Source organism: Capsaspora owczarzaki, assembly GCF_000151315.2.
Source record: "Capsaspora owczarzaki ATCC 30864 unplaced genomic scaffold supercont2.11, whole genome shotgun sequence".
Lineage (NCBI taxonomy): Eukaryota > Filasterea > Ministeriida > Capsasporidae > Capsaspora > Capsaspora owczarzaki.
In genome coordinates, this window is record NW_011887302.1 from 947,871 (window position 1) to 965,530 (window position 17,660).

At 54.4% G+C, this 17,660-nt stretch overlaps 6 protein-coding genes across 6 annotated transcripts; 3 read left to right on the forward strand and 3 right to left on the reverse strand.

Annotated features, from left to right (window-relative positions):
- Positions 1–932: 932 nt before the first annotated feature.
- CAOG_06503 (hypothetical protein) lies at positions 933–1,316 on the forward strand (the record flags this gene model as incomplete). Its single annotated transcript, XM_004345202.1, has 1 exon — positions 933–1,316. The coding sequence occupies one exon, from the start codon at positions 933–935 to the stop codon at positions 1,314–1,316; it is 384 nt and encodes a 127-aa protein (XP_004345252.1).
- A 223-nt stretch (positions 1,317–1,539) lies between these two features.
- Positions 1,540–3,511, forward strand: CAOG_06504 (riboflavin-specific deaminase/GTP cyclohydrolase II; the record flags this gene model as incomplete). The annotated part of the gene is made up of 3 exons (XM_004345203.1): positions 1,540–1,824; positions 1,917–2,167; positions 2,266–3,511. The coding sequence occupies 3 exons, from the start codon at positions 1,540–1,542 to the stop codon at positions 3,509–3,511; spliced, it is 1,782 nt and encodes a 593-aa protein (XP_004345253.1).
- A 388-nt stretch (positions 3,512–3,899) lies between these two features.
- Positions 3,900–6,006, reverse strand: CAOG_06505 (paxillin; the record flags this gene model as incomplete). Its single annotated transcript, XM_004345204.2, has 2 exons — positions 3,900–5,128; positions 5,994–6,006. The coding sequence occupies 2 exons, from the start codon at positions 6,004–6,006 to the stop codon at positions 3,900–3,902; spliced, it is 1,242 nt and encodes a 413-aa protein (XP_004345254.1).
- Positions 6,007–7,104: 1,098 nt separating this feature from the next.
- On the reverse strand, positions 7,105–9,303 carry CAOG_06506 (hypothetical protein; the record flags this gene model as incomplete). Its single annotated transcript, XM_004345205.2, has 2 exons — positions 7,105–7,862; positions 8,346–9,303. 2 exons carry the CDS (start codon positions 9,301–9,303, stop codon positions 7,105–7,107), a joined length of 1,716 nt encoding a protein of 571 aa, XP_004345255.1.
- Positions 9,304–11,152: 1,849 nt separating this feature from the next.
- Positions 11,153–15,533, forward strand: CAOG_06507 (hypothetical protein; the record flags this gene model as incomplete). The annotated part of the gene is made up of 3 exons (XM_004345206.2): positions 11,153–11,303; positions 11,407–13,259; positions 13,470–15,533. 3 exons carry the CDS (start codon positions 11,153–11,155, stop codon positions 15,531–15,533), a joined length of 4,068 nt encoding a protein of 1,355 aa, XP_004345256.2.
- Positions 15,534–15,576: 43 nt separating this feature from the next.
- Positions 15,577–17,265, reverse strand: CAOG_06508 (hypothetical protein). The gene has a single exon (XM_004345207.2). The coding sequence runs from the start codon at positions 17,224–17,226 to the stop codon at positions 15,697–15,699; it is 1,530 nt and encodes a 509-aa protein (XP_004345257.1). The 5' UTR covers positions 17,227–17,265; the 3' UTR covers positions 15,577–15,696.
- Between the last annotated feature and the right edge of the window lie 395 nt (positions 17,266–17,660).

The following is a 17,660-nucleotide window of genomic DNA, read 5'->3' on the forward strand; positions in this document are numbered from 1 at the left end:
CAATGTTATGCTTGATGCTTGCTTCAACTTTGTCCATCAAGCGGGATACGTGAGCCATTGGTGGCATCAAAACTGAGCGCGGAAACTGCATGTTCGAGGTGCTCCAACGCCTCTGAAACGGCCCAGCGCGTCTCGGCTGTGCTTTTGAACAGTACCTGCCGCTTTATCCATGGCATTTCATCCCATGAATGGGCTGGTGGTCTGCTCATTCGGCGCGCGGCGAAATTGCGCCATCCATGGAGGTTTTGTGTGAATTTTTCCGTTGTCGTGCGATTTTTCATGGACGGTGAAACTGGCAAAGATGCATTGTTTTCCACCCGTTTTCTCCCAACATTGCTTGTTCGTCTTTTCCAAGTGAACAACACAATATCCATGCTATTGCTTTGCATGCATGCGGACGAAGCAGAGGAGAGTACGGAAGAGATGTATGATTTCGCGATCAGATTGGGAAATTCCCGCGGTTTTTTTTTTTTTTTTTTTTGCTTTTGCTGGTTGTGAGATAAAATCGAGCTCGAACGGTGGTTTGAACTGTTCAGTCTTTCTTCTTGACGATTAAATCTTTCGTGAAAACTCGAGAAGTGGTAAGCAGCCAGAGACATTGATCTCTCAAGCGCCAGAGTAACGAGCAGCTCCCATTTCGCGCTCCCTTCTCTACTGTCGGCTTTTGCTCCCCTCCCCCCTCCACCTTCCCGCTGTTTTCCAATATCTCCATTGTGTTGCTGATCATGAAATCCCTTCTCAAAAAGCGGACCATTTGAGGAGCGAATCAAATTCACGGATGATTCTCATCAAAAAGCAAAAAGCGGCGATTTTCATAATCCAGTCATTTTTTTCGTTCCTATTCTTATTCTTGATCCATTTTCTTAGAAATCAGAGAGAGAGAACTAAGATCTGAGTTTTCCTCTTCTTCTTTCTTTTCTTTCTTCCCTCCAATGTCACCGTTGACGAGTGAACCATTGCTGCAGTGTGCACCGCCATCGCCATCCACAGCAGCAGGAGCAGCAGGAGCATTGTCGTCGACTTCATCCAAAACTCCCGTCTTCCGCTGCTGCTCCGCCGTCGCCGCCCTTGTCGACCACCACCACCACCACAACCACCACCACAACAACATCATCAACACTATCGTCAACATCGACGGGAGCGTTGGCTTCGTCGCCGTTCGCGCTGTTCGCTGCTCCAAGCTCGTTGCCGTCATCATCTTCCGCTCCCATCTCCGCGGCCGCCATGCGTCTCGTCACTGTGTCCTCACCCTCGTCACCCTCCTCACCCTCCTCCTCCTCACCATCGTCATCATCGTCATCATCACCATCCACTGACCTTGTACACCCATCCTCACATCCACATCGCACTCCTAGTCCTCCACAGCCATTCTCCGGCTCAATACAAGCAACAGCAGCAGCAGCAGTCACGTCCTCATCTCCGCTCGCACCTGGCAACCCCACCAGCGCACACACCTCCACCACTAGCTCGTCTTCGGATACTACTACTCTCAATACTACTTTTACTCCTACGACGGATACCGCGACGACTGCAAGCAGCATGCCTCCCGCACTCGCCATCCCAGCGACAACTGCATTGCCGACGGCCACAGCGCCCGACCATGTGAAGGAGCACTCCGCGCACCAAGCACACGATAACCATGACCATGACCACCACTTGGTAGACTCGCTGCTCGCGTCCGCCAATGTCACCAAGCACAATTCGACTCCCAGCACCGCCAGCACGAATTCGTCCAGTCTACCCGAAAAGCTCGTTCGCGAGGTGCAGACACGCATCCCGACCGACTTTGGCTCGTTCCAGCTGGCACTGTACTCGAGCAACAAGGTGAGGGGGCCAAATCACATGAAATTGTCGCATTGCAAAAGTGTCGCTTTCGTTTTTGAAACAAAATGTTCACTCAATTCTAAACCTCGCAGGACAACAAGGAGCATTGTGCCATGATCTACGGCGACGTTTCAACAAGCCTGACAAACGCAAACGGCGAGCTCGAGCCCGTCCCTGTTCGTGTTCACTCTGAGTGCTTCACTGGCGAAGTCATGGGCTCTCGTCGCTGCGATTGCGCCGAACAGCTTCGCAAAGGTCTGCAGTATATCGCCAACCAGGGTCGTGGTGTTGTTGTCTTCTTGCGTCAGGAGGGCCGTGGCATTGGCCTGCGCAACAAGCTCCGGTAAATAGATGGGGTTTTTTTGCGCCAAAATGTCGTCGTTTTGGTTCCCTGCTATTGTTACTCACTCCTGACCATTGTGCATTCCCCCCCCTTTTCAGCGCATACAATCTCCAAGATCAGGGCTACGACACCGTGGACGCCAACCTGCTGCTTGGCCGTGGCGCAGACGAGCGCGACTTTACTGTCGCCGCGCTCATTCTGCAGGACTTGGGGATTAGCCACGTGCGCCTGCTGACCAACAACCCGGTCAAGATCGAAGCGCTTGTGTCGCACGGCATCACAGTCCACCAGCGCGTGGGGATGGCGCCAGAGTTTGTGTCGGGCGACAACCGCGATTACTTTGTCACGAAAAATCGTCGTCTCCGCCACCTCATTGACATTGTCGACCACAAGGGCGCGTCGACGTCTTCAGACACAACCACCAACACGGCAATGGCGACGCCAGAGGAGCAGGCCTCGCCCGTGAATGGTGGCTCGCCCGAGCGCCCGCTCTCGCCGCTGCAGGTCTCTGCAAGCTCCCCTGCCGTGGTAACAACAACAACGACGACGACAGCTGATGCCTCGACGGTCAGTGGCGGCAACCTTCACAATAGCACGAGCGAAAGCCATGGCACAAAGCATACCCAGGACTTTCTGGCTGGTGCCAAGCTCCAACGCATGCTGCGCGATCAAGCCGAACGACCATACGTGGTGCTGTCGTACGCCCAGAGTCTGGATGGGTGCATTGCTGCCGAAAAGGGCAAGCCTTTGGCGATCAGCGGAGAAGCATCACTGGTGATGACACACCGCTTGCGAGCTGAGCACGCTGGCATTTTGGTCGGCATCAACACTGTTTTGGCGGACAACCCGAGCTTGACCGTTCGCCTCGTGTCTGGCAACAACCCGCAACCCATCGTGCTGGACACGCATCTGCGATTCCCTCTGACGGCAAAGCTGCTGACGGCAACCCCGCTCAAGCCATGGATTATCACGTCGTTGACTGCCGACGCTTCGCGCGAGCAACGTCTCGTCGAGCTCGGTGCACGTGTGATTCGTGTTCCAATCGATCCGGCGACCAACTCTGTCTCCTTGGTCGAAGCGCTGCATGCTCTCTACCGCATTGGTCTGCCATCTGTGATGGTGGAAGGCGGTGCCTCTGTGATTCGCTCCTTTTTAAACCACCCTTCGCATCTCATCGACCGACTGGTCGTGACCATTGCGCCCGTCATCCTGGCTGGCACGCACTCTACCCTCGACGGCAAGCCGCAACAGCCCGTTGCGCTGCCTCAGCTGCGAAACGTCAAATACGAGCAATTTGGTCGAGATGTTGTGTTGTCTGCCGAGCCATACTGGGCAAGCTCGTGAGTCGGTTTTTTTTTTTCTTTCTCCTTTTCTTTGTCCTTGTCTTTCCCCCCCCCCTTTCTCTCTCAACTAATCACAACCCAACGATGGACATGAAAGCCACGCTACCGTCGCTGCTCTAAAGGGACAGTGCTCCCGAAACTGCTGATGGATAGCCAATCTTTTGTTGCCCTCGTCTTTTTCCTCCTTTTTTTGTTTCCCCCCCCCCTCGATACCTGGTAACCTTTTGTGTGTATGCTCCCTATTGTTAAGAATTATTCAACTATCCCCCTCCAATTTTCGACCAAATGGCTCACATCAGCAAAAAAATCTACTAGATCTACAGTAGTCACAGAATGGATTTGGATACAACCAGCCAAGCCACATACAACATGCACCAGCAGGGTTCCGCTCAACCAAACAGCTTGACGTGGCATTGGTGGCAGTAGGGCTTGCCGTTCTCATCCTTGAAGGTGCCCTTCTGGAGTTGCTTCATGCAGAACGAGCAGACAAAGTGCTCGGGGTGATACTTTTTGTTGAGCGCAGTGACGCAGCGGCCAGTGATGGGCTTTTGGCAGGACGAGCAGAGCGAGCCGCTTTGGGCGTGGTAGTGGGTCTCGCAGAAGGGCTTGCCTTCGTGCTCAAAGAAGCTGCCGCCGTTAAAGCCCTTCTTGCACTCTGCGCAGACAAAGCAGTTGGGGTGCCACTGGTAGCCGAGGGCAGAAATACAGTCAGCCATGATGGCCTTGTCGCAGCCGCCGCACTTGGGGGCAAACATGTTAAAGTAGTCCTCCTCGCAGTAGGCCTTGCCGTCGCGCTCCATGAAACCGCCACCCTCAAAGTTCTTGCCGCACTGTGAGCAGAAGAAGTGGTCGGGGTGCCACGTCTTGCCGAGCGCGTGGATGCAGCGATCGAGCACGGGGCCGTTGCAGTAGGCGCATCGCTGGGAGAAGAGCTCGTGGAAATCCTTCTCGCAGTAAGGGTTGCTCTCGTGCTCGAAAAAGTTTGTGGTGCCGAGCGGCTTGCGGCACTGGAAGCACACAAAGTGCTCGACGTGCCACGTACGGCCGAGCGCAGTGACGACCTGGCCAACAATCCCCTTGCCGCACGCAGCGCAATCACCCTTGCGGGCAGTGTCGACACCCATCGAGGTCATCTCGCTCTGGAGCGAGTTGAGAATAGAGTCGAGCTTGCCAGAGCCGCCAGCAGCAGGAGCGCCGCCGGCAGCGGGCATCATCGACGCGGGTCGGCTGGCGCCCTCCACCTTAAAGTCCTGGAGCGAGGCCATGACCGAGTCGAGGTCGGCGACGCCAGACTTTGGGCGGGTGGCGTCCGCAGCAGACGGGGTCGAGCGCACCACAGAGTTGCGCAGCGTGCCGGTCGACTGCAAGTCCGCAAGCAGCTCGTCGACCGAGGCGCGTTGCGGGGCGGGCGCGGAGGTGGATTCAATCTTCTTGATCTGGGGCTTGAAGCTCTGCAGGTCCGCGAGCAGGTCGTCCACCGACGAGCGCGAGTCCTTCTGTTGCAAGCCAGCAATCGCCGGGTTGACTGCAGCAGCTGGCTCGGCAGCGGCGGCAGCAGGAGCAGGAGCAGCAGCACCATCGACGGGCTTTCCACCCTGCAGGTCCTTCAGAAGCGCGTCTGCAGCAAACAAGCAAACAAACAAACAAAAACAAGTGAAAATCCAGACGTGAAAAGTTAGTCAAAAGTTTTTTTGTTTTCCAAATAATGTGAGACTTAGTTTTGCAGTTGTTTTCAACGATAATCCAAAAAAGCGAAAAACCAAAAAAAAAAAAAAAAAAAATCGAAAAAAAATCAATGAAAAATTCTTGTTTTTGGAAGGTTTTTTTTTCTTTTTTTTTTTTTTTTTTTGTTTCGAGACGAAGTGGAAAAGTTGAAAGCGAGCAAAAGTCAAGGCGAACGAACTGCGCCTGCACGCCGTGTGTGGGTGTGCGTATGGCACAAGCAAGCCAACTGAGGGGGGGTCATAGCCGCAGATGGAGCGACAGTCAAAACCGAACAATGTTCAAACGAACAATCAACAACCACAACGGAAAAAAAAAAAAAAAAAAAAAAAGACAAATCCAAAACAACCACGAACTGGGAAACGTGTGTCAAAGAGGGAGGGGTTGCGCACAGATGGGGGCCAAGCACAAGACGCAAAGCATGATAAAGGGGCGTCGCTGTGTGCAGAGTGGGACAGGCAGTGCCCACCAACCAAGCGCGCGCAGATCTCCCACAAAGTCGAAAAATCGTTATTTTTTCTATTTTTTTTTATTTTTTTATTTTTTGGCTTTCGGAAGGACGCCAAGCTTGATGCAGGAAAGACGAGTTCGAGCCATTCAACATCCCTCAGACCCAACGTCACGCCATCGCATTGACCAAGCAAGCAGCCGCGCGGAAAACGACTCGCCAGCCAAAGAGGGGGATAATAACTTGGCAACATTGCGCTGGCTTTTTTTTTTTTTTTTTTTTTTTTTTTTTTTTTTTTTTTGGCCTTCCTTACCAAGTTCGTCCATTTCACAAAATTTTGAAGACTGGAACTCAATGTTGAATCCAAAAAACACCGACGACGATGGCGCGTACAAGAAGTGAAAATATCACTGGTGGGAGTTGGAGTCTAGATGGAAGCAGACCAAAAAAAAAAGGTGGAATTGAATTTTGGCTCGTCAACGACAAAAAGAAAAAAAATCTCGGCCAAATTTCAAAGTGTCATTTTGCAAGCCCTGTCGTGGCGTTGTGACCAGCGGTTTCAGCACTCTGAGGGCATCAAAATGTCGCAAATATCAAATTTTAATAGTTGGAGCTTTGTGACCCCGGGAATACTCGTGTACAACCATGAATTGATGCTCCAAATGTTAGCCAGCCACTTTTGCGGAGATTGGCGCGGATCTGGGTACATCATCCCTATCAACAAGAAAGCAAATGCAAGTGGTTGTGATTTTGTGTCGTTGCTAGTCGCTTATCTGCCCTTCAACGCAAGTTGCTGGTTTACTATAGCCACAAGACTTTAAACCTGGATGTTTGCTTTTAGCCGATGGTGCTGCATCGACCTGCTTAATTAATAAGCTTATTTCACCGCCCCTTCACATTGTTCTACATTGTATCAAGTGCGCACTTGAATATTTTCAAGCTAAATGGCGAACAGAGTCGGCCACGACGACGACGACGAGGCAGGATCAAGAAGTCGCGCTGTTCCGAAACTTATTGGTTTCCTCCCCCCGTTGTATCTGAGAGAAGGTAGCTGAGAATATAATCGCATCTCTCCGATCTGAGTGTTTTAGACGGCTACATGACGGGCTGGCGATGGCATGCAGCTTTTCCCAGAATTCATCAGTGCAACCCACATTTTCCAGATTGCAGAAATTTGGCGCTCCCAGCACGCTCAACACATGCACAATCACTGCAGGTACTAGGACATGTGATGCCGCAACATTGCAGAATGAACTGGCAGACGGAATGTCCACAAACAGTGGCTATTCCGAAGATATCAACGGCGGATCAGAGCGCAGAGAGGCAAAAACTGTGCAATACTTTTTGGCTGCAGGTGGCAAATCTATCGATACATTTTGACAAGACATGTGCAAGTTCAGGAGTTCAGTAAAATTACAAGCGCTTCAAACCTCGTTGTGGACCTCAACGTCCGTGTACACAACGTCCGTGGTGGACCTCTCGCCAGCTTCAGCACGCCGCTGGACGTGCGGATTCTCGTAAGCGGGCTGCTCTGCAACCGGAGAACTGGAGCTTGAGCTCGAAGCTTCGTACGCGATCGAGTGCCTCGCTGCATTGCTGTTCGAGTTGCTGTAGAACGGGTGTCGCGGCACTGGCGGTGGACGAATGGCGTCGTACAAGTCTTCTCCGGGCTGCTGACCACTGCCAAGCCGATGGGTCTGAGCCAGAAATTCCGCCATTTTGACCGAAGCAAGAGGAGTGCCGCTGGGACCAGCCTTGTTGATATGCGTCGGAGGATTGTTTGCGTCTGCATACATGGCCGCTTCATTTCCATGATCAGAAAGCGGATTCGCCATCATGGCCATCGTGGACATGGGAAGGTCCACAGTTTCAGAGCGTGCACGCCGAGATGAAACAGCAGCTTCAGGCTTGCGGGCATTGAGGCGGCGGCGACGCACCACCACGACGACGAGCACAAGAATGAGGACAATCAAGAGCACACCAACAACAGTCGCCAGGGGAATAACGGCAGCCTTGTCGATCGAGCTAGCTGCCGCGACACTGCAAGTTGCGTTGGTGCCGCAGGCAGTGCAAACATCGGACACTCCCGAGTGCAGAGTCAAGTAGAAATCCGTCGCACAAGCGTAGCAGCGGGTGTTGCCAGCATTGTAGCAGGTCTGCTGCGAGGAGCAGTTTGCGACAACTGTGCACGCGGTGCAAACTCGGTTGGTCAGCGGAGTGCAGGCAACCGATTCAAACTGGCCCAGCTCGCATGTGGCGGCACACGGCGAGCAAACATCTGCACCGTCAACCGTCGTTCGATAATAGCCAGATGCGCACGCCGAGCACTGTGAATCTCCACTGGTCGTGCAAGTCACTTGTCCAACACAGTTTGCAACAGACGTGCAGGTAGTGCAGACGCGATCAGCTGCAGCATCGCACGCTGCACTTTGGAACTGATCGACAGCACAGCTGCCCGAACAAGGAGCACAGCGATCGGGTGTGGATCCGGTTCCAGCAATCAAGTAAAAGTTGCTGGCACACGCAGTGCATCGAGAGGTACTGCTGGACGAACACGAAAGCGTGCCTCCACAGTTGGCGATCGCTGGGCATGCCGTGCACACTCGGTTGCTTGCCGTCGTGCAAGGGGTTGTTTCAAAGGTTCCCGTCGTGCAGGCCGCCGTACAGTCCTGGCACGTGTCGCTCGAGGCACCCGCCACTTTGTAAAAGTTCGCGGCGCAAGTCGAGCAGCGCGAGTCCGTGCTCGATGTGCATGTTGTGCTCGAGGCGGCGCAAGAGGTGACGGCAGTACAGGAAGTGCAAGCGCGGTTGCTCGTGGGAGTGCACGCCTGGGACTGGAAAGTACCAGCAGAGCATGCGGACGTGCAAGAAGTGCAGGCAGTTGCAGACGACGAATCATGGTCCCATGTTTCAGTGCCGCAAGTGGTGCACGTCGTGCCGGCTGCGGGCGCATAGTTTCCAGGAGGGCAAGTAATCGCCGCGGTGGCAGAGTTGGAATCGTGATCAAACGAGCCCGCAGGAACGTTAAAGTTGGTGCAGGGTCCAGCCTTGGCTCCGGTTGAAGTGTCCGTGCCCGCGCCGCAGGCAAGACAGGCTGTCTCAAGCAACGAATCGTGATCCGTCATGCCAGCAGGGCACTGGAAATTAAACACAAACTGACCAGTGGTCAGTCTGTCGGAGTTTGCATTGGTTCGATCGCCCGCGTACCGGCACAAGTGCAAGTAGTAGAGTGTGCCGGAAGTGGCAGGGAATGAGATGGTTGATTGGCGGACGCAGCTGTCGTCGGCCAGCTGGTTGAGATTAGTGCCAAAATTATTGACGCAAGAGCCACTCGAAAGAAAAATGATTGTGTCGTCAGTAGTCAAGGAGCATGTGGTCGTGTAGATGGTTCCCGCGGTTGCTGGTGTGTACTGCCAGGTCAAACACTTGCCTCCACCACTGCCAGTGATGGCGGTGTTCTCCCACGGCGCGTTGTACTGGCCAATGGATCCGGTATATGAGCGTGCCGCACCACTAGACCCGGTGAACGCTGGTGCGCCAGAGCATGAAGCAGAAGCAGCTTGTGCGTGGGCCAAGTGAACGGCATAGAGCACAACCAGAAGGATTGCAGGTAGCAAAGTCATTGTTGTGGTCATTACTCGAGCACCTGAAAGTGCAATCCGACGAGGATCAAGAACAATGCCAACAAAAAAGGACAAAAGTGAGTTTCCTTGTTGGGGTTGACAATTTGTGACATTTGTGTTGAAAAGGTGGATGGAGGGTTGTTTTCCACACAGCTAAGGCGCACGCTCACATCATACGAGTAGTAGTCGATTGCTTTGTGAGAAAAGACACCATGGTCATACTTTTCAATGTGGTACGGACAACCGCACAAAATGGGGGGGGGGGAAATGGGGAACCGTGCGCATGTTTTGTTGCAAACAACTGATAACGAAATTATTGTATGATTGTAAATCATTGGCAACGAATCAAACCCAACAAAAATCCTCCCCCACAAACTGACATTTGTAAACTGACATTTTTACCAATCTAATAACGTCGTGACATGAGCTCTGTGCTGCTGCCTGGTCACCAGGTTTCTCGCTCCTTTTCTTCCTCGCTCTCTTCCTCGGCAAACCCTCAGTTTTATCAGACTCCCACATCTCCAACACGAGGGGGAGGGGGGATGCAATGGAGCTGTGCGGCTCGATTTGTTTAATCCATTGCGGCAATCCCACAAAGCCCCGCACAAACCCGTCGAGCCCATTGTTTTGGTATCGGCAACGACGCGCCGGCTTGTGTCGCTCTCGACGAAGGGCTGATTATAAACGCTCTCATCTGCGCTTCGTATTTGTGGAGACCCCGCCATCCGCACGACACCGAGTGTTGGCGCCATGAAGAAACAACACCGTCAGGGAAAACACCAACAAAACCGCAAAGCCACGCGACCACGATAACGATCAGTGCCGAATGGATGGATGCATTGCCACTCTGCTCAACATGTTGAATGAATCCCATGGCATATACGCCGCTCATGTCATGGTTGGGGGAAGGGAGATGTAATGGAAAAGCGGACGCAGGAGATCTCACTTACGAAAAAAGAAAAACCGAACGTAAAAAAAAAAAAAAAGTGGACTGGCCAATTTCTGAACCAGGAAGATGTCATTCTGCTTTTGAACGAAGCGAGAGCAGACGAGCTACGGCATGTGCAAGCAAGTGCTCTAAGCAGGCATCACTACCGTGCATTTCTTGTACGCCCTTATGCAATGGGTTGAAAGCGGCAGTGCTTGGAATCGAAAGTGGAAGTCGGCAGATGCCCAAACCTCAGTCTGCTCCGATTTCTGCTTCGACCTCAGACCACGAACTGAGTCATTACTGCAGCATGCATGAACATAAGTGTAAAGCAGCGCGTGTCGTACAACTTCTTCATACTGGCAGCAGCGGCGTTCGTTCTGGCAACTTCCGAAATCACGCTCGGGTGATGACTTTGAGGTTTATTTCCCAAGTAGAATCAGCACTTTCTCTTCTCTCGCATAGACCGGTTGTTTGATAGTTGGATTACACACTCCGTTTGAGTCGCCGATAGGACCTCTCTTTGCTGGGATTTGCTGGGGAGTTACCGTCAATTCATCGGTTCGAGAGCGCGAAAGGTGGATGACAACTGCGACCATTTGCGTGAACAACAACCATCCTGGAAATACAATGACAGAACCTGCGATGCCATGTTGTGAGACTCCGAATCCTGCGCGTTTGGGTGGGTTGACTGATCCAAATTCTCGAGTACGAAATCACATCTCAAATCATCCGTCACAACCAACCGGCTACCTTTGCCGACTGGGATGGACTCGACTCTGAGTCTTGAATATGTCATACAAGTGATGTTCGACACCTCGAGATGTGCATCTTTCACAGTTCGTTGATGCTGAATCACTTTTGGCGGGAAATTCGCGCGCGCTCAGTCTTTCTCTTTTGCTGGCGGCTAGTTTCTTCGCAATGGAGGAGACTCGCTCGGACAGCAGCAGCAGCAGCGAGGCTGAACTGAGCATACTGAAGCGACAACTGAAGCAGTGGGAGCACGACTTTCGCCAGAGCCACGGCGGGCAAAGCGCGACTCGACAGGACGCAGATGCCAATCCAGTGATCAGTCAGTAACGACGAGCGCCCCAACCAACCCCCATGCATGATGATCTGTACAATGCATCACGATGACTGACTGTGCTTTGTTGTGTGCACTTGCCGTCCAACAGAGGAAGCTTATGCTCGGTACGCGCAGCTGAAGCAGGCCGCATCGTCCTCCTCCACATCGAGCCAGCATGCACAACGCGCGTCGAGCAAGCGTCCGCGGGAAGACGAGGCCAAGGTGACAGAGTCGTCCCTGCCAGCAATGTACAATGTGTGGCTGAAGCCTGGTAACAGCAGCCAGCCCAGCACCACTGCGGCCAATGATCCTGCTGCGAATCCGACCGACGAGACCGATCGCATCAATGACGACGCATTCATCCGCCGAAGCGACTTTGCCATGATGTCAAAACGATCACGTATGTCTGGCGATTCGACCAAGCAAGCGACCGCCGTGTCATCCGAGGAGTATTTGCATCCTGCAGTGATTTTGCGACGCGCCAAATCTGCGACACAACGCGATCGTCCCGAATTGCCGATGCCAGCTGCACCTTCCATACCACTCAATCGCGCATTGCAGTGGCCAAAGTCAGCTACAGCATCCAGAGTTGCGGGAGGCGTTGCGCCAAGCACGCCACCACGACCAGCTTGCCCCGAGCCCAAAGAATCTCTCACCAACGATCTGCCAGCGCGACCTGAAGGCCACGATCTCCAAGAACAAGCACTGGATGATACGTCCGTTAGCGAGCTCGAGCGCAGGGTGGATGACAATCTGATGGACGAGGACAACGAGTACGCGAACCAACTTGACGACGACGACCAAAGTGACGACGACGATGATGACGACAGTGACCAGTTTGACGACGAGGTCGGCACCGAAGATGATGACCGATACTATGACAGCGAAGATTACTACGACTATGACGACGACACTGTGGCCTGCGATGATCAGCTGGAAGACGAGACCGACTCGGCCGAGCCGCTTGCCATCCGACCAGGGTTTGGCTTCATTCGATCAGTACAGCGACGACATGGCGCGATGAGTGGCTTTTCGTTGACTTTGGCGGCAGCCATGGACGTGGCAGAGTACGACGTCGGAGTTGATGGTGCTCGCGACGCTGCGTTGGAGCAAGCCTCGCGCGAGAAGCGCAAAGCCGAATTAGCCGCAGTTGTGCAGGCGATGGAGGACCAGCGTCGTCGCGCCGAAGCAGCCGAGCAGTCCATGGCTCCGAGGCAAGGTTTTGGCGGAAACGACAACGGCAACTATGTTCGGCTCAACCTCCGGAATCGCCACTTTCGCCGCGGCGCGCTCAACAAACCACGCAAGGGCGGAAAGTTTGGGCGATCGTCCGGGCGATACAATGCGCGAATGGCGAAAGGCGACGGCACGACGACCGTCCGTGCGCAAACTACTCTGGGCGATGGCAAGGACCGCGCGCCGTTTCACGAGCTCGACGTGGATGCCTTTGCTGTTTCTGCGTCATCTCGCATACCAGAAAGCAACAGTGAAGAGCGTTCCGACGCCGTCAATCCTGCAGGTGCAGACGAGGAGGCTCAGGTTCAGCTCGCAGGACTAACAGCGAAAGATTTCCTTTCCGACGATGAAATGCAGCTCGACAATGATGACGACACAAGTGCTGCTCAATCTACGAGTCACTCATCTGCTGTTCGTGCGAGCCACAACCACGAAAAACTCCCTCCATTCATGCACCAGCTGGAGCAACTCGCCCGCAATCCCGCCTTTGAGCCAGAACTCTATTTACGAGACCTGTTTGGATTTGACTCGTTTCGGCCTGGCCAGCGCGATACTGTTCTCCGTTTGCTGCAGCGGCAATCCACTCTGGTTGTGCTTTCGACTGGCGCCGGCAAGTCGCTTTGTTATCAGCTGCCAGCCTATCTGTTTGCCTACCCTCAGCGCACGGATCAGGCCTCTGCGATCTCCGAAAGGCGTCCGCTACCTGCACGGCGCCAGCGCGCCAGCGTGCAGGCGTGATTGACAGCGATAGCGAGAGTGAGAATGAGAGCGAGGCCCCTCATCCCGATCTCGACGCTCCAACCAAAGCGGTCGGCTGCCAGAGCATCGCGTGGTAGTGGCGCCCGAGGAGCATCTACGTCCAAGCACAAACAAGTCAAACAAGTGGCAGCCATCACCCTCGTTGTTTCACCCCTCGTATCCCTCATGGACGATCAGCTCCTTCGCTTGCCATCCAAGCTCGCTGGAGCCTGCTTCCACTCGGGCTTGAGTGGCCCTCAGAAGCAGCGTGTTATGCACGAGGTTCTCGCTGGCGAGGTTGCGGTGCTTTTTGTTGCGCCGGAAACGCTCGTCTCCGAGTCATTCTTGCGCCTGGCATTGTCGGCCTCCTTCCCACCGATTGCGTTTGCCTGTGTTGACGAAGCCCACTGTGTCTCGCAGTGGTCGCACAACTTTCGACCAGCCTACCTTCGGCTCAGCAGCGTCCTGCGGAATCGTCTTGGCGTTCCTGCCATTCTCGCCCTCACCGCCACTGCGACCACAAAGTGTATCCAATCGATACGCGAGCACTTGGGCATATCCCCAGAGGGCTTGGTTCATGGCTCGCCTGTGCCGCGCAATCTCGCGTTGGGTGTGACTCAGGAGCGCGATCGCGACCGCGCGCTCGTCCTCCTCCTGAAAGAGCGCGAGCCGTTTTGCCATTATGACTCGGTCATTGTCTATTGCACGCGCCAGGTCGACACTGATCGTGTGGCCTTGTCACTGCGCGTCCAAGGGGTGGATGCTGCGAGTTATCACGCTGGCATGCCTCCCCGGTCGCGCGCAGCCGTTCAGCGCAAGTTTATGAGCGGGCAGCTGCGAGTCATCGTTGCGACGATTGCCTTTGGCATGGGACTCGACAAGTCGGATGTACGCGGCGTCGTCCATTACAACATGCCCGGGTCGTTTGAGAATTACGTCCAGGAGATTGGTCGTGCGGGGCGGGATGGCCTGCCCGCATCCTGCCATGCGTTTGTCACTCGCGACGACTACCTCCATTTACGCCGCCATGCATATGCTGATACCTCCGAGTTTATCACGATCAAAAAGCTGCTGGCGATGGTTTTTGGAACGTTGGGCGCCGCCACTACCGCGTCTCAGGACAACGCTGAGAGCGAGGGGCAACCCAAACATCCACGCATCCGTGCCGTTTGTACCGAAAAGGTCGAGCAAGAACTGGATATTCGGGCCGAAGTGGTGGAAACCATTTTATTGCAAATTGCGGGCAAAGGACTGATTGAGCTCCTGCCCCAGTTCCAAGCCACCGCCGTGCTGCATCTGCAGCGAGCGCCTGCGACGTACTGTGGTCCATCCGCGTCGCTGCTTCGACGCGCGATCCTTGATGCAGCGGCAGCCTCGGCCAAGCAAACCTCGGACGTGGCCACTGGCGGGCGTTTCACCGTCGACCTACCCGCCATTGCAACCACCACCGGGTTGAGCGTGGGAGTGGTGCGCCGCGAGCTCTCGGACTTGCCTCAAACTCGCGGCGACCGAGTTGATTTCACCGACTGGTCATTCCTGATTGTCGTGCGCTCGTTGCCGTCACGGCTCGAGTTTGATGGCTTGATTGATGCCATCATGGCCCACATGACTGCCATGGAGACGCTGCAGCTCCGCAAGGTGCAGTCCATCTTTCGAATGCTCACAGACCTGACCAACACGACTGCTGGAACGGTGCGCGATCTTTACCCGGTCGCAGCTCGACTGTTGCAGTCGCACACCCAGAACGAGCAAGCGTACCGGGATTTTCTGCAAACGCAACAGAGCTTGTTGCATTCCCACGCGCCATCAGCCGTTCTTGAGGTGGATCAAGTCGAAGCGGAGCTGCCAGCGGCACCCTCCATTCCAAATCTAAGCGCGCGGATTCGGGAGCAGATTGACCAGTATTTTGCCGCCGACGCCGACGAGAACCAGGCTCAAAGCTCCAAAGCTGGTCAAGGAGACGACACCAGCGAAATTCCGTCTGAAGACGATGTGGAAACGCGTGCGTCGTCTGACGATTTGGAGCCCCCACTTGGTGGGGACGCCATCCAGGATGCGCGACACAACATTCGTTTGCTCATCTCCAACCATTCCCTGCGAAGCGCCCGTCTCATTGCCAAGGTGTTACAGGGCATTCAAACACCCTGTCTGCCCGCCAAAGACTGGTACGCTCATCCACTGTGGGCAAAGCACCTGGCCGCGCCGTTCTGGCAGCTGCGGCAACTGGCTCTCGAAGAGCTCATTTCGGCTGCTCGACATTGATTCATCCTGCTTTTCGAACGTTGGTTTTGGGCGTGCTGTTTGTCACACATCTCGTTCCGCGTTTTTCTAACATTGTTATTCAATTGCAAAACAAAAAAATCTCATCTTCAACCCAAAATTAAAAATCGAATTTTTGTCACAATCATCCGTTGTCGGCCAAATGTCATCGCGGTTGCTGTTGAAATAATTTAAACCATTCTAGCATATCTGTCGGAGGAGGCTGAGGTATTGCTGGCGGCTGCTGCTGTTGCTGCTGTTGCTGCTGCTGCTGAGCAAGTTCGGTCAATTTCCGCATGGCATCTGCCTGCGAAGGCGGAAGGACAAACTGCTGTTGAGCGGCAAACATGGCTGCTGCAGCCGCCACTGTTGATGCTCCTCCGGATGATGGCTGTAATTGCGGGTGCAGAAGAGGTTGGAGCGGCATCTGAAGCGGCTGCTCTGGCTGCTTCCACTGGAGTCGTGCAGCAGCAACGCGCTGTTGCAAGACACCCACCTCGTGCTGTAATTGCAACAGTTCGTCGTGCATGGAGAGGCAACGCGCGGATAGCGACCGAGTTGTTTCCTCCATGTCGATGAGCTTTTGCTTGCGTTTCACGTTGGTACGAAAGGTGGTGCTCGCAGCGCGTGCTCGGTTCTGTTGGGTCGCGTCGCTTGCTTGCTGTTCCAGGAGGGAGGCGGATTGCAGCAAAGCGTGCGGTCCACCGTCGTCGTCATTTTCGCCGCCGCTAAGGTTGTCTGCCGTCCCACTTGCCGGGTGCATCGGGTCGGCCATGTGAATGCTACTCGATGCCGTCGCCGCCACTATGGATGAAGTCTCGTTGAATGCTGGCGGCGGTTGAGCAACGAGCGTGCCAGTTGTTCGCATCGCCCCGAGAATCTGGTCGAATGGCTTGTTTTCAAAGTGATCCACTTGGGGCGCCAAAGACGAAGCATCCATGGCCATTGCTACGTTTGTGTCAACACCATGCCTTTGTAGTTGCATCTCCTGCAGCCCTGTCTGAGCATGGTTGGAGGTACTATTCGCATTCGCACTAGACTGAGAATTGGCGTCGTGCTGCTGGGCTTGGTCCAACAGCGCCTGCTGCTGCGCGCTCAGCGCCTCTCGGACTGTTGCAGGGACCTGTCCTGCTGCTGCCTTCATAGACACGGCGACGACGGTGGCCGATCGCGGCGGAACCGGCACGCGCGGGACGTTGCTCCACGGCGGGAGAATCGGCTTTGCTGGCGGCGCGTCTGCATCCTCTCCGACTCCAGCAGTACTTGCAGCAGCAGTAGTAGTAGAAGTAGGAGGAGGAGGACTGGACGTCGCAGCAGCAGCAGCTGGAGCGGTGGCACCTGCTGACGAAGCGCGCGGCTGCGGCTTGGCGTCGCTTGCTGTTGGACTGGTCGCTTCCTCAATGATCATACTTCCAGATGCGTTAGAAAACCGCCTGACTGATGGCGATGCAGACAGCAGCGCCGTGATGAGGCTGAGCTCGAGCTCGCGCTGCTCTGCCATTCCCGTCCCAGCAGCTCCAGCAGTTCCAGCAGTCCCAGTTGTCGCAGCAGTCCCTGCAGACTCTGACACTGCCATGGCTGATGATGATGACGATGACGATGCATGGGATGCCAGAGTGGCGGTGCTGGCATCCGTCGGAGTGGTTGACGTGGTTGAGGCCAGCTGAGCCACCGCGCTCGCCAATGGAGAGCTCATACGATGACGACGGCGGGGGTAAAGGAAAAAGAACTGAGACTGAGACTGAGAAGAGAAGCGCTGAGAGTGAATATGAAAATATGAAAGTATGAAAGTATGAAAGTATGAGGAGAATTAAAGAATGGAGGCGATGCAACTGAGATCAAAGGGGGAGGAAAGGAAGGGACGAGAGAAAGAGCGAGAGAGAGAGAGTGAGGGTGAGATTGGCGAGCTCAGAGAGAGGCAGAGACAAAACAAAGAGCTCAAGTGGCGCTCCACATTGAGACGATACATGCATCTGAGCAACAAAAGGGGGGGGGGATAAGGGGATGAGTGGCGGATGGTCGAGAAAACACAGGGTCTCAGAGATCAGAGTAAGGAAGCGGTAACTCGCACTGTCTCAGACTCTCTCAGACTTTGCTGTGTGTTGAAGGATGTCTGAACAAAGTCCATGA